Genomic DNA, 14633 nt, shown 5'->3' on the forward strand with positions numbered 1-14633 from the left:
TTGAGTATAGATGTAGATATAGAAACCTCTTGAGATACTAAAACAGGTATAGCAAATACTACTGAACAAATAAAAATAAGAAACAAAAATGTGAACAAAACCCTTTATACAACTCACTGCATGGCCTCAAGAACCTACAGTAACAACTTCCCATAGCGAATTACACTGTTTTATCATATGGATAAAGTGTTAAGCATTAATTACAGAAGAGGATTAGATGAAATAATATTTCTTTGACGAGTTTTTACGTAAAAAGTTTATTCGAGACAGCAAAGTTCACATTAAAACTAATACGTAAACAAGTGTCATTTTACTAAAATGATTTCACGATACTGTTAGATATTGCAAAAAAATTAAATATTGCATTTAGCTTATCTGACTAGTTTATATTACCACATCAGTAACTATATCGCGCATTCGATGGGAAACAGATCAACCCAAAAAATATTCTGACACTTATGGTGAAGTGAGAATGAATGATTTTCACTTGCAGAAAGTCCACGCAGCTGATGGAAGGTACTCATTACATCAATCACAGTCACAGTTACATCAGCTGCATAAAAGGATTGCAGTTCCACCTTCTGTACCCCCAAAAGATGGCTGCTTTATGGACTCACAAACAACAAATGGTGCCATGGAAAAAATGCATCAGACCAGACAGGAACAACATGTAACATGACAATCCAGTATTACAAAGATGCCTTGCCAACCAAGCCAGTCAGCTTACAATTAAAAAATTATACAGAAGAACCCACAATGGGCCACATTGGTGAGATCAGATAATGCATCCAGTCAAAGACTTTCAAGTATCACCACCAACTTCACACGCTGTTGACATCTCCTCCACTCTCTCATCTCCATCCTCCACTTCATCCTCCGTTTCCACTTTTAATTCACTCTTAGAGTCAATCTTAGGAATTACAGGACTTGCAGACACATCGCCACGGTTGCCTGATGTCCGATTTGGAGAAACTGGTTCTCGTTTAATACGCTTGTTCACAGTTTCAGATTCCATCTTTTCACGAGCATGCACCAATACTGACACAGAGTCTTTCACAGCATGATAAATAATGTTCTTTATCTGTAATTTATCCTCGTGGTTGGAGTGTGTATCAGAAAGATCGCGAAACTCTTCAGTCAGATGAAAGCAATGTGTCACATTCTCCGGTGAAACAAAGTCCTCTGCAACCTTAATGCAGTTGTGCAAGTTACGCACCTGAAAAAATAAACAAACAAATCTTTATTTACACAGTAACTACATTCACAAACTACAAATTAATAAGGTATTCTAAGCTGGATCTAAAATCTGATACGTAACTTTACTAAATACTCAATGGTACCACTTATTTACATATAGTTGATTATTCACCCTTTCCAAACGCAGGAAATTACTCCAATAATCCGTTTGCAGAGGGAAAGTTAAGTAAAATTATCTGAATGTCAAAAGTGGTCTTTTAATAATAGACCTTGGTATGGTAATTTATCTTGGTATGTGCTCATCTTTTATATACCAAAGTAAACTTTTTTTTATTGAATGTAACATGCTCCCACAACTGTAGCAGATAATGATCAATGCGAGATTCTGCTCGTTGCACACCAATGTGAAAGCACCACTACACTGGGTACACCCATAATTTTATTTTAAATTTTACTGGAGTACAACAGAAGGAAAAGAAACTTTTTTTAGATGAACACACCACCATCTGATTGTATTATTGTTTATTTAATTACGGCCCAGTTCTCCACCTTATATGCCATTTTCAACTGATTAAGTTTGTCATCAACATATATTGCAAGACACCAAGCTCAAAATTGGCCATAAATTAAGAAAAATATTTGCTCTCCATGAAATGCCAGATGCAAACTCATCATCTGGTAAAAACATCAGTAAATAATAGTGAGAGCACATCATATTTAATAAAAACTGGTTTACCTTGGTATTTGCTTATCTTTTATATACCAAAGTAAACTTGTTTTTGTTAAATATAACATGCTGCCACTATTATTTATTGATCTTTTTACAAGATGATGATTTTGCACCTGGCATTTCATGGGGAACGAATATTTTTATTAATTTATGGCCAATTTTGAGCTTTAAGTCCTGCAATATATGTTAATGACAAATTCAATCACTTGGAAATCGCATTAAAGGACAAAACCTGGGTTGTAATTAAATAAACAACAACACAGTCTAATGGTGGCATGTTCATTGGAAAATTACTATACAAGTGTTGCTGAGCAACACCAAAAACTGAGAACAAACTTATCTGCTAAAACTGTCAAAATTATTGCATAAAGTGCCTGGATCCCAAAGAAACAGCTCGATTTCTCCCCTTTTCAGATAAAATTAGTATAGTGAACTGTATCTTACATTGAAGAAAACTTCATGTTAATCCACAGCCGATATGCCTCTCTCTTCAAACACTGAAGAGATAAAAAAGGAATTGAAAATTACCAAATGAAATAATTACAAGAGAACCATTGAAATGTTTCACATTTTAATTTTTGAGTAATGGTAGCTTTCCTCATTAGTTGCATATCAAAGATACTCTAAGGCAATGATGAATTTATTGTCGTTCAATTCCCCGAGCAGAAGAAGATTAAGAACATCCCTACTTCATTGCATTTCTCTATTCCTGTACTGTATGATGGTCTCATTTTTATGAGGCCATACTCATGTAGGCTGTAATTCTGTAACTTTCATTGCATGCATCCTTTCAGATCAATTGCTTTAGTGTTACCTTCTGCCTCATGCCTAGTTTCCATCCACTAACAAGTTATTGCAACACTCATAACTTAACCTCTTGCTTAAACTATCCCACACACAAAGCTGCAATGCAAATGCATGTAATCTGGTGGAGTTCACTGTACTGTATAAAATACACAGCTATACAACATGTCAGATGTGCACAAGGAACAATTTTTTACTACACATCTTACATGGGAGAATAATATTCCTGCAATGTAAGGCAATAAAATTTTCTAAAATTTGTAGCTGTTACAGAGCACATTTTGATACTGATACACTGTCATAGCAATACAATCTGTCAAGAATGTTACATTGTTTATAGAACACATGCTCACATCAGACGGTTAAAAAGCTCAAAGTATCACAGAAATCATTTGTTAGTTGTCATCATATGCAAGCATTGTAATTAAATCACCTAAAACGTGCTGTCATGGGAAAAATCACACACAACATCCTACTGAATTCAAACAAGATGCTGCAAATTACACACCAAACAGGTTTAGAAACTGGAGCAAGAGCTGGATGCCATGCAGTTGAAAACTGATTAATTCACACAACACAATTCCAAATTGTATTAGTCAGTAATTGTTTAACAGGTCTTACCTGGTGTGGTGCACCAGCAGGAATGAAAACACAGTCCCCTAAACACTGAACTATGGCAAATCCCTCAACACCATATTCACGGTAAAGTCTGTTACGCAGCTCAGTATCTAAGTACCAGCTCTGATCATGGATAGGGTCATGATGCGGTTCAAGTCGCACTCCCTTTTCCACTGCAACTTTATTGAGCAAGTCTCTTATTTTGGCAGCATCACAGGCACTATAAATGTGCCACAATGCACCTGGTAGCTCTCCTTTCTCACGAACTCTGCGCCGCATAATAATGTCACATCCAGCCTCATCAATAGCTCTGAACGCTTCTGCAAGAGAAAGTATCATTCTTACCACTATTGATAATACACAGACGGGGGAGGGTGAACAAAGAAATAGGTAATCTTATGCATAGCTTCTCACATCTGAATAAACAAAGTAAACGATTTCTTGCTAGCAATGAGGATTCTAAGATGTACCTTTAATATGCTCTTCACTATCTCCATCTTTTGGAATTCCAACATATACCATAACATTCACAGCGTCCGATATATCAAGATGTAAATTAGTAGTCCCATGCTTTGGATGGAGGGCTGACCCATAGGCATTGTACATCTTGGGACCAAGATCAGGGCGCACAAAACATTCAGGAAGACGTGATGCCAGATTAAGACGGCCAGTGCGCTGGGTGTATTCAGAGAGAGGTAGCACTCTCATCAAGTCGGCAAAGCGTGATGGTAACATCTCTGCAAAATCATCTCCTGGTGGCCAATCCTGGATGGAGAAGAAAAAAAACCTTAGTATCGGGTACAAATTTCATTACTAACAATGCAATACACAACTTCACAACCAATTTTTCTTCAAAACTAGGCTCTCCAGCATAAAAGGTTACATTGCTTATGAACTGGGCGGAGTGGAGTTCTATTTTAATTTAGTGAGTCTGACATTAACTCCTTTCCAGTATTAGTAATCTACGAGTTTGAAGTAATTGACGTACAGTCTTCAAAGCATCTCAGATGATTTGTTCCAATACTGGACAATAGTATAAATGCATTGGTTGCACAAAACTGTGCTTGAGATGTTAAAACTACAAGAACCATATCTGACAAAACAAGTGCAAATTCTGCAGCAGCATTTAAGACTGGCAATAATTATTTGTTACCTATGAAATATCATATCAAAGTATCAGCTACTCATTTCATGCCAGATACGAAACATTTTTGTGACTGTTTCTGAAATGAAGTACGTTCTTAATGGTGGTGATGCTTAGGTGCATTTTATTATATTTAATATGTAAAGAAATATTTCAAGACATTATCTGATCTACAAAATAATATGTCACATTTTGCTCTTACCCACTGAAAATTATCTAAAACAGTAAAAATTTTTGCATTTGTGGTCAACTGGATCCACTTAAATAAAAATTTTATTCACTATCACACATTTCCATATCAAAGATTTTATACAGAACTCAAAATAAAAAAAAGAATTTCCAGTTTATTCACTTAGTAGGTTACACACACTTTCAGTATTATCTTATAATCTATACTTACACAGTAACTGTACGAGTTCTCTGAAGTCTTACTTTTCCCCATTTTTATGAAAAAGAAAGTTGCCACTCCTATATAGCAGACATGCTGAGTCACAGATAGGTACACAAAAAGACCGTCACAAATAATAAGCTTTCGGCCAGTAAGGCCTTTATCAAAAATAGACACACCCCCCCCCCCCCACCCACCCACCCACCCACCCACACACCCACACACACACACACACGCCTGCAGGCTCCGGCAACCGAAGCGACACTGCCAGCTTCTTATTTGTGAAAGTCTTTAAATTGTTATGCCTATCTGCAACTCCTCATCTCTGCTATATGGTGAGTGGCAACTTTCCTTTTCATAATATTGTTACTTTCCATCCTGGATTGTCCATTATTTGATTTACTTTTTCCCCAGTAATACTCAACAAAACACAAATAATTACATATACACTATGACTAGGCCAATCGCACTTGGCTGACATTGTCCAATAATGCACAGAATTTGCACCACACACAGGGAATCATGCACCTAACATACATTAGAAAGACACGCCTTTGGCCTTTGGATAGAATAAACATTGTGTCGACACCCTAAAATCGGTTCAGCTATCTCAGAACAAGTCTACAACATAAAATGTCAACCAACTGTGTATACAGATGCATTACACCTGGTTACCTCAAACAGAGCCCACCTTATAAATGCGTGGTTTACTTTTAATCGAGCTGGGATTGCAAACAGCCTTGTATGACAAAATAGATTGCCCATACTTTCATCCAGATCATGCTATCACAGCCTTGAAACATCTTGCTCTAGGCCACTCACAGGTGGCACCAGTATAAATTTTTATCTTTCAATTTAAAAACCAGGGAGCCTCAATATATTTTTAATATGCAAGAACATTGCACTTCTTTGAGCAGATAGGAATATTAAAGTAATGAAAGTAATGGCTAGGGAACAGAAAAACTTTCATTTTGTAATTAAAGTAAAGTAAGATGTGAATTCCGCCTTAAAATGTGAGATTACTTAGTAGACTGTTTCAAAGCTAATTGTATCCAGATGAGCTATGTATCCACAGTTTGAAATAGCTATATTTTGAGCACACAATATCAAAAATGTAAGCTGTCGCTGGCACTGTACACCATCTGGCGAAGCCCAATTTGGTAAGAGAATGTGTGCAAGAGCCTACTTGAAAAATTAAGTGAACAAAGGCAACAATGTATCAATGCACTCAATGATCTGGTGCTATGTCAACCGTGGACGGTTAAATGGTCTGTTCACGATAAATGTCGCGTAATGCAATGTAGTACTCAGCCATGGGACCTAGAATATTATAAGAAATAAATGCATACGCATGTTTGTTAGCAACACCAAAATAGATAGACAATCGCAGTAACAACTGTTAGTTCTCCTCTAGGCTGCTGCCCAGTGAAATGGAGGTCGTGTTTTGTTTCCCCACACCACTCCTTCCCCTGTGGCAGTCAGCATTCTGGTCTGTTTGCACTTGCAGCCATCTGCAACTATAGCCTACAGCGCCCGCCCTCTGCACTATAGGAATTGGAAAACAAATCAATTTTTTTTCAATGGTGCCAAAATTCTTCCTCTAACATTAAAATCGAGTTAACCACACATTTAGTTCCAATTCTACACGAAGTTCGTAGTCAGTTCTATCTGTAGCTTAGTAAAGCGTGGGTCGTAGGGCTATGAGTGCTCACAAAAGGTAGCCCACAGATTTTATTTTTAATCTTCAAAATGTGTGGGAAAAGATAAATATGTCCAGGAACACCTTATACTGTAGACGCATTCACTAAACTGGCAGGAAAATGCTGCTTTTCAACAAAACAACCAATTTCGAAAGCTTAAATACAACCAAATGAAGAAAACAGCAGCCATTTTGGAAGAAAAAGGTGTTTTAAATTTTTACAAAAGCAAACATTCTAGTCAAAGTTCCTAATTGGCACTTTTTTAACAATATATTTCAAAGAACTAATAATTTGTTTTCACTCATGCAGCACAACAATATTTAAATTTGTGTGTAATTATTTACAAAGAAAATATATGCGAATTTCAACAAAAATAGACACAAATTTTGGACAAAATTGATGTGAATTTTGCCAACAAAAGATGTACATTTTCTAGTCCCTACTAATGGCTACTAATATTTTACATGAAAATATCAGGAAGAAATGTTCTTTCGGATCAATCTGTCAAGAGCTATACATACACTGGCTTACGAGCTGTATACATAAAGATCTCAAGAACAGAAACAAAACCCAACTGGCTGACATCCTTATATTGTTTAATATGCAATTAATGACACTTGTAAATGTGGCACAGCATCCTGGTTCCACGTTCATATTACGCAGACCACACACACAAAACTGAGGAAAGTGCAGAATTGAGGACAATTTTAAAACCACAAAAATATGAGCATAAACACAAATAATTGGCATATATGATTAAAAATCGCAATCTCCAATACACCATATAACATCTGTCTAAGTGAAGGAAATTAAACGTACAATACAATGTTTATACAATAATTTGTGGTAATGAATAACATCAGTTCTTAAAAAAAAATCACAGGTATGTAACAGCAAACAAAAACTCATCAAAATATTGAAATTGGTGTCTGAAAACAGACATGCTACAACTACAAATTATACATTCAAAACCTGCATTTCTGAGAGATCATCCTTTGTGCTCACCCAGAAAAACACAAAACTGATGTTGAATTAAATCTTAGACACCACAGCAGCTACTTGTTAAACTATAAGCATACAGGGCTATTACAAATGATTGAAGCGTTTTCATAAATTCACTGTAGCTCCATTCATTTACATATGGTCACGACACACTACAGATACGTAGAAAAACTTAAAGTTTTGTTCGGCTGAAGCCGCACTTCAGGTTTCTTCCGCCAGAGCGCTCGAGAGCGCAGTGAGACAAAATGGCGACAGGAGCCGAGAAAGCGTAAGTCGTGCTTGAAATGCACTCACATCAGTCAGTCATAACAGTGCAACAACACCTCAGGACGAAGTTCAACAAAGATCCACCAACTGCTAACTCCATTCGGCGATGGTATGCGCAGTTTAAAGCTTCTGGATGCCTCTGTAAGGGGAAATCAACGGGTCGGCCTGCAGTGAGCGAAGAAACGGTTGAAAGCGTGCGGGCAAGTTTCACGCGTAGCCCGCAGAAGTCGACGAATAAAGCAAGCAGGGAGCTAAACGTACCACAGCCAACGGTTTGGAAAATATTACGGAAAAGACTAAAGCAGAAGCCTTACCGTTATAATTTCTACAAGCCCTGACACCCGATGACAAAGTCAAACGCTTTGAATTTTCGGCGCGGTTGCAACAGCTCATGGAAGAGGATGCGTTCAGTGCGAAACTTTTTTTCAGTGATGAAGCAACATTTTTTCTTAATGGTAAATTGAACAGACACAATGTGCGAACTGGGCGGTAGAGAATCCTCACGCATTCGTGCAGCAAATTCGCAATTCACCAAAAGTTAACCTGTTTTGTGCAGGTTTAAAGTTTACGGCCCCTTTTTCTTCTGCGAAAAAAACGTTACAGGACACTTTTATCTGGACATGCTGGAAAATTGGCTCATGCCACAACTGGAGACCGACAGCGCCGACTTCATCTTTCAACAGGATGGTGCTCCACCGCACTTCCATCATGATGTTCGGCATTTCTTAAACAGGAGATTGAAAAACCGATGGATCTGCCGTGGTGGAGATCATGATCAGCAATTCATGTCATGGCCTCCACGCTCTCCCGAGTTAACCCCATGCGATTTCTTTCTGTGGGGTTATGTGAAAGATTCAGTGTTTAGACCTCCTCTAGCAAGAAACGTGCCAGAACTGCGAGCTCGCATCAACGATGCTTTCGAACTCATTGATGGGGACATGCTGCGCCGAGTGTGGGAGGAACTTGATTATCGGCTTGATGTATGCCGAATCACTAAAGGGGCACATATTGAACATTTGTGAATGCCTAAAAAAACTTTGAGTTTTCGTATGTGTGTGCAAAGCATTGTGAAAATATCTCAAATAATAAAGTTATTGTAGAGCTGTGAAATCGCTTCAATCATTTGTAATAACCCTGTATATGCACTCATCTGCTTAATGAGATACTTTGTCATCATTGCTGTTGCTGTTTAATGCTTTTCTTACGAGCCACTCTTCATTTGCTCACCACTGTTAAAAAGTGTTGTTTTAAGCATGACGAAAGAAACAGAGGCATGGAAAAATGAGTTTACTTTCCCAGTCGGCATTACAAGCTTATTAAAATTCAGTTCAGTGAATTTCTGCAAAAAACGTAGAATCGGAGAATGTAAGAAGGAAGTTCCACTGTAAACAATGGAACTTCATTAGCACATTGATGTCTGCTCAAAAAATTCCACAACATTCATAATGTCACACCAATGGTGTGTCAGAGTGAAATGTGTTTGGCATCCCAGCACATGCATGTTTTTAAACTGCCGGAAGTTTCACTGTTGTATGTCTGGTAGTTATTGTTCAGTGCTGTAGTGAGTAGAACATTGTCTCTCACAGATTGTGAATTTGCAGATGGCAGAGTTAGAGGAGCAACAATCTCTGCATTAAATTTTGCATGAAACTCAAGAAAACCTTTAGAGACACACACCAAGCAATGCAGGAAGCCTACAGTGATGAGTGCTTAAGCCGTACTCGGTGTTACAAATGGTTCACACAGTTTAAAAGTGGATAGACAACAGTTAAAGATGAGCCTCATTCAGGGCGTCCTTCGACGTCTGCCAATGACACTCGTGTCAGGAATGTCAAACTGTGCATGACAATCTAAGATGGACTGTCTGAGAGACTGCAGAAGAATGTAACATTTCAGTTGGGTCATTTAAACAAGATCAAGAAAGTGTATTTTTATATCCTTTAGCCACACAATACAAAATGGTTATGAAATACAAAGCTGCAACACAAAAAGATGGTCTCTCATGGCATTCCCATTTTCATGATTCGTACCAATTAATAGGCCAAAGGAAAGATTTCCATTATTCATACAGTGTGAGCTAAACATTAATTCCTTTTATAAACATTTATATACATTGAAAACAACTATTGTACATCCACATGTGGCTGCAAAGAGATCTCAAGCCTTTAACAACAGTGATGGCAGTTTGTAATCAAAATCAAATAATTATACCAAAAATTACCTTCAGTTTTAGAAGCATTGGTTTTCCTTCTTCATCAACCAATCTACGTGAGAAGTGCTCAAAGCCCTCCCAAAATCGCCTCATCGGCTGATTTGGCACAATATTTCCCGTCATGCAGTTGACAAGATCATTCTTCTCATCTCCAAAATCACGTGCAAATGAATCTGGATGCCAAAGAGTCATGTCCAGATGCTTTGATACATCTGATACCAGCACAGGTAATCCTTTTTTCCACTGTTCCTGTAACGAAAATGGAAATCATTTCTGAATTTAGTTATACTGTCACTAATCAATATTAGTACACTATTGGAAGAAAAAATCAATTATTAAAATCAAATTTATTTCCCTTCAAAAAATAATGAATCATTTAACCCTGAAATATACACAAATAGTCTTTCCTAGACATCAATCTGAGTAATGGAGTTTCTTTATGTTGTTTAACTTTTTTTCCTTCATAGTACATACTTCTGACAACCCCTTCACACGAATTCCCAGCAATTTTTTTGTCACAGCCATTTTTATTTCTTGTCTAGTCATTTCCTCAAACTTCCAGTTTTGGAATCACCACATCCAAGTACTATATTACTTTCTTAAACCTTTTATTTAACTAATGCATCTATCAAAATCCTATAAACTGACAGGTCTGAAGTTTGCCAATCTTAAGGACATTAGCTTGAATGACTATTTATAGGAATCAATTACTAACCTCACTAAGTCCATCATGTATCAACAATGTTAGCAAGTTACTAACAGGGCAATAAACACATTAACTTTAATGAAGAGCAAGGCATCATATGCACATACATTATATAGTAGGCCTATTCTTGATGACTAGTATGAGGAACACAGACAAGTTAGCTGAATTATCTTACAACATACTAACCCAAAGAAGAGATGGGAACAGAGAACAACAGCTGGTCAGAGTCAGTATTACTATGTACAAGGAGTATTCCTTCATAATTCAAAGTGAAAGGCAAACACACAGTCATTTCTTATTCAGATAAAATAATTTAAATACCTGAAACATTTTTTGGTTTCCTTTATGTGAAGGATCGTTCAGCCTCAGCAGACGACCATCACACAACCACGTGTGTGGTGGAGAAGAATCTGGAGAACCAGTCTCCAATTTGCAGTTTGACGAGCGTCCCTTATGCTGACGTGGCATATATTTTGAGCGTGCTGGTGCAGCTGGACGATTTTCTTCAGTAGGTGGTGCTGGTCCAGGAGATGACGGGGCAGGAGATGGTGCACGACTCCCATTACCTCCACCTGTAGGGCGTATGAGCAGCTCTCTTAGTGTCGAATGTCCTCGACCACTGGATGCAGTCCCATCTTCAACACCTTGTTCTCTCTTTCCCGCATCTCCACTGACTTCTTGCTTACTGCCATTAGCATCTGTTGAACCTGGCTCCCTCTTCATTTCAGTAGAAGGTTCTTGCTGTGGAGAAAAAGAATTGGGAAAGTCAAATGCAGTACACTATATTGGTAAATGTTACATTACTAATGCTACCTCAGTGAGGCTTACATAAGCATCTAGCTCTTCCTTCATGTAAGCTAACTCAGCTAGCCAAGCTAGAGTACACCTCTCGTTGATCCGCTGTTCAATCAAATTCTTTGTCGAGTGACGTGTATCGGTCTCACTGTGATGGAGGTCACCATTGGGGGCTTCCGTTTTTACTGAAGTGTTCGGTTCCATTTTTACTGCTACCTTTGGTTCCGTTTCTACTCGTAACTGCGCATCCTAAAAGAATACACAATTGAAATGGGTGTTTGCTGTTCGTTGCTAATGGATTCGAAGTTGATTGAGCGATTTAAGAGGAGAAAGGGATGAGACTTTGCAACTAGTTAATACCAGGAAAAATACGTATGACACCCAAATCATACTTCAATGCAAATTAGAAACACCGATTCAAGTTATTTACTTTGGAAATACTATTTTTTGCATAAAAATGTTGCTGTCAAAGAAGAAAATTACACCCTACAATATGTAAATATAGTGCAGCAAGTAATGAGTATGCACCACGTGCCCTCAAAAGAAAGGGAACAAGACAGACAAAATTTATATTTTCAAGTGTAACTTCTGAACTATGCTGGCTGCAACACATGCAGACAACTAATTCTAAGTTGCCCTAGCCCCTGGTTTTACTTATTTTGGCACTTCTGCTAACACTACAGGAGGAAAAAACCATTCCAGAGCTACTACAATTTCTTGACCAAGTGAAGTAAACAACTGTTAGTGAATTTCAGTTAAGGTAGTTAAAGGAAGTGCCACTAACATATAAAAATAAGTAAGAGGAGGAGGAGGAGGAGGAAGAGGAGGAAGAAGAAGAAGAAGAAGAAGATAACTTACAGACTAAACATATACAAGCAGTAATAACCAAATAAAAACTTTTGTGTTCTATAGATTGCCACACCTGTTTATCCAGTAATGAAGAAACTGCATAATTATCAACATATATCTATCTCACTACCCTGTATTTCTGACTGTCCACACACTGAATGTACTTTTTAAATAAGTATTCTTCCAATTGCAGTTACGGTTACTCCTTTAAAAATGAATTTACCAATCAAAAAAGAATGTGCACACAGGACATAAAATGAACACTATCATAACACTGCTGGCTTTCACTGTACACTTTTCAAGCTCAATAAAGTCTGTTTCCAATGAAATAATTGAGTTTTGTTCCATCAATTCACCTACAAAGATTCCAAAGGATCACCACCACATTCCTATTAAAGTTTTAATTGAAACTCATTTCAGCAATGCTATATGTACAGAATGTGAAATGAGGATATGTCAATGAGCTCAGACAAATGATGAACCTGGAAGAGCTCCGGATAAGTAACTGACAATTCCTTGGTTCATATACAAGTAAACTCACTTGGTACAGGTAGACCACAAGTTTAACTTTTTTTTCACTGTAAAATACTAAATGTTGTTTTCATTGCAGTATTTACAATCTGAAATTCCTTTAACAGACCCAAGACTAGCATAAAACTTCATCAATTGTCCTGTAATAGGAAGTAAACTACAGATAATACTATTTGTAGTGCTTTATCACACCCTTCAATAATTTAAAAACTTATGTTCCTGAACAGCTTGTTCATAGCACATTTTTTGCACAAGGTAAACAGCCTATTGCAGTTTTATTTTTAGAACATTAACCACAATTATTTATCCTCTTGAAAAGTTTTCAAACAGTGATGAACAACTATAACTTTGACCCATATGTTCTGTCTTTTTAAGCCCAAGACTATTTTTAAATTCAATTAATTTTTCTATTTTAGTTTTATAATGGAAGCAGCAGCTATGTGTATTACAAAGAGGAAAATACCAGAAAAGGTTTGATTCTTTTCTACATAATTTGTCTTCTGGAAGTGATAAGCAAACTAGACAGACCTGCAGATTAAGCAAAATATCTGGAACTACATGAAACCTTCCCCACACAGCTCAACAGAAAATTTTGAGCACTGTCAAATGTGAAGCATGTTATGCTTAAAACCCAGTAGTCTCCTCAGACAACCCCCTCACTCATCTGACTCATGCTCACCTTGGGTAGTCCATTGGCAATTTCTGCAGAGGCAGAACCATTAGCTGGAGAATTTCTACCACGGGGCTGGCTACCAGAACAGGAACAACGTGTCAGGCCCCAGCGTTCCCTCTCACGATGCATATCTTGCCCAAGACGTGTGAGGCAGTCACTTGCAATGATCTGTGTTAGCATTAATTTATCCTGCTCATGGCCCTGACGATTTGTGCACAACAGCCAAGAGAAATCATCTCTGTCCTTTCCCAGTTCTGCCCACAGACGGATCTTGCCCGCCTTGCGTCCCTGTAACATAAGAAGGAAAAGTTAATAGTCTACCACCAGAAGAAGTTAAGAATCTGCCAAAAATGCTTTCACAATCATGATTCACAAAGAAATAATAATAATGATAATAATAATAAGAAGAAGAAGAAGAAGAAGAAGAAGGAGTAATAACATTTGGAGGAACCACAGCTGTATGTTCAGCATTAATAAGTAATATGAAATGAATGGTACCAATCTTTAATAAAAATATTGCATGTCAACAACTTTATTTTCAACCACAGCAATGAAGATATACCGTATTTACTCGAATCTAAGCCGCACTTTTTTTCCGGTTTTCGTAATCCAAAAAACCGCCTGCGGCTTAGAATCGAGTGCAAAGCAAGAAGAAGTTATGAAAAATGTCGGTACATGCCGCCACAACTAACTTCTGCCGCCGAATATATGTAGCGCTACGCAGGCATGTTTTGTAGGCACAAGGATAAATACTGGTGCCAAAATCTCAGCGTCAGTAAATAAATTTAAAAAAAAAAGTGGAAGACGAGCTTTTTTTTCTCCGCCGCGAGTTTCGACCACTGCGTTTTCATACATTATCCAACGAAGTAAATACAAATTCCGTATTGTTCATCTTCGAATGTAGCACAATTTCAGTGTACTACGAAAATCTGACTGGCAAGACTGTTTGGGATGTTTGTCAATATGGCCAACTCCACGTTCTGAATTTTTTCCTATCTGTGAGAAGAGATGGTTGCT

General features: G+C 37.6%; 1 protein-coding gene across 1 annotated transcript in view; it reads right to left on the bottom strand.

The window, feature by feature from the left end:
* Window positions 1-238: 238 nt before the first annotated feature.
* The window catches only part of LOC126092756 (lysine-specific demethylase 3B-like), a 168975-nt gene continuing 154580 nt past the window's right edge, over window positions 239-14633 (bottom strand). Inside the window, exons 9-15 of the mRNA XM_049908482.1 lie at window positions 13623-13904; window positions 11597-11812; window positions 11090-11509; window positions 10072-10311; window positions 3820-4114; window positions 3353-3669; window positions 239-1216 (exon numbers count right to left, since the gene is read on the bottom strand). Of these exons, the coding sequence (XP_049764439.1) occupies window positions 803-1216; window positions 3353-3669; window positions 3820-4114; window positions 10072-10311; window positions 11090-11509; window positions 11597-11812; window positions 13623-13904 (2184 nt within the window). The 3' untranslated portion in view covers window positions 239-802. The remainder of the gene's footprint in view (window positions 1217-3352; window positions 3670-3819; window positions 4115-10071; window positions 10312-11089; window positions 11510-11596; window positions 11813-13622; window positions 13905-14633) is intronic.

The sequence above is a fragment of the Schistocerca cancellata genome, chromosome 7 (assembly GCF_023864275.1).
Source record: "Schistocerca cancellata isolate TAMUIC-IGC-003103 chromosome 7, iqSchCanc2.1, whole genome shotgun sequence".
NCBI classification, from domain to species: Eukaryota; Metazoa; Arthropoda; class Insecta; order Orthoptera; family Acrididae; genus Schistocerca; species Schistocerca cancellata.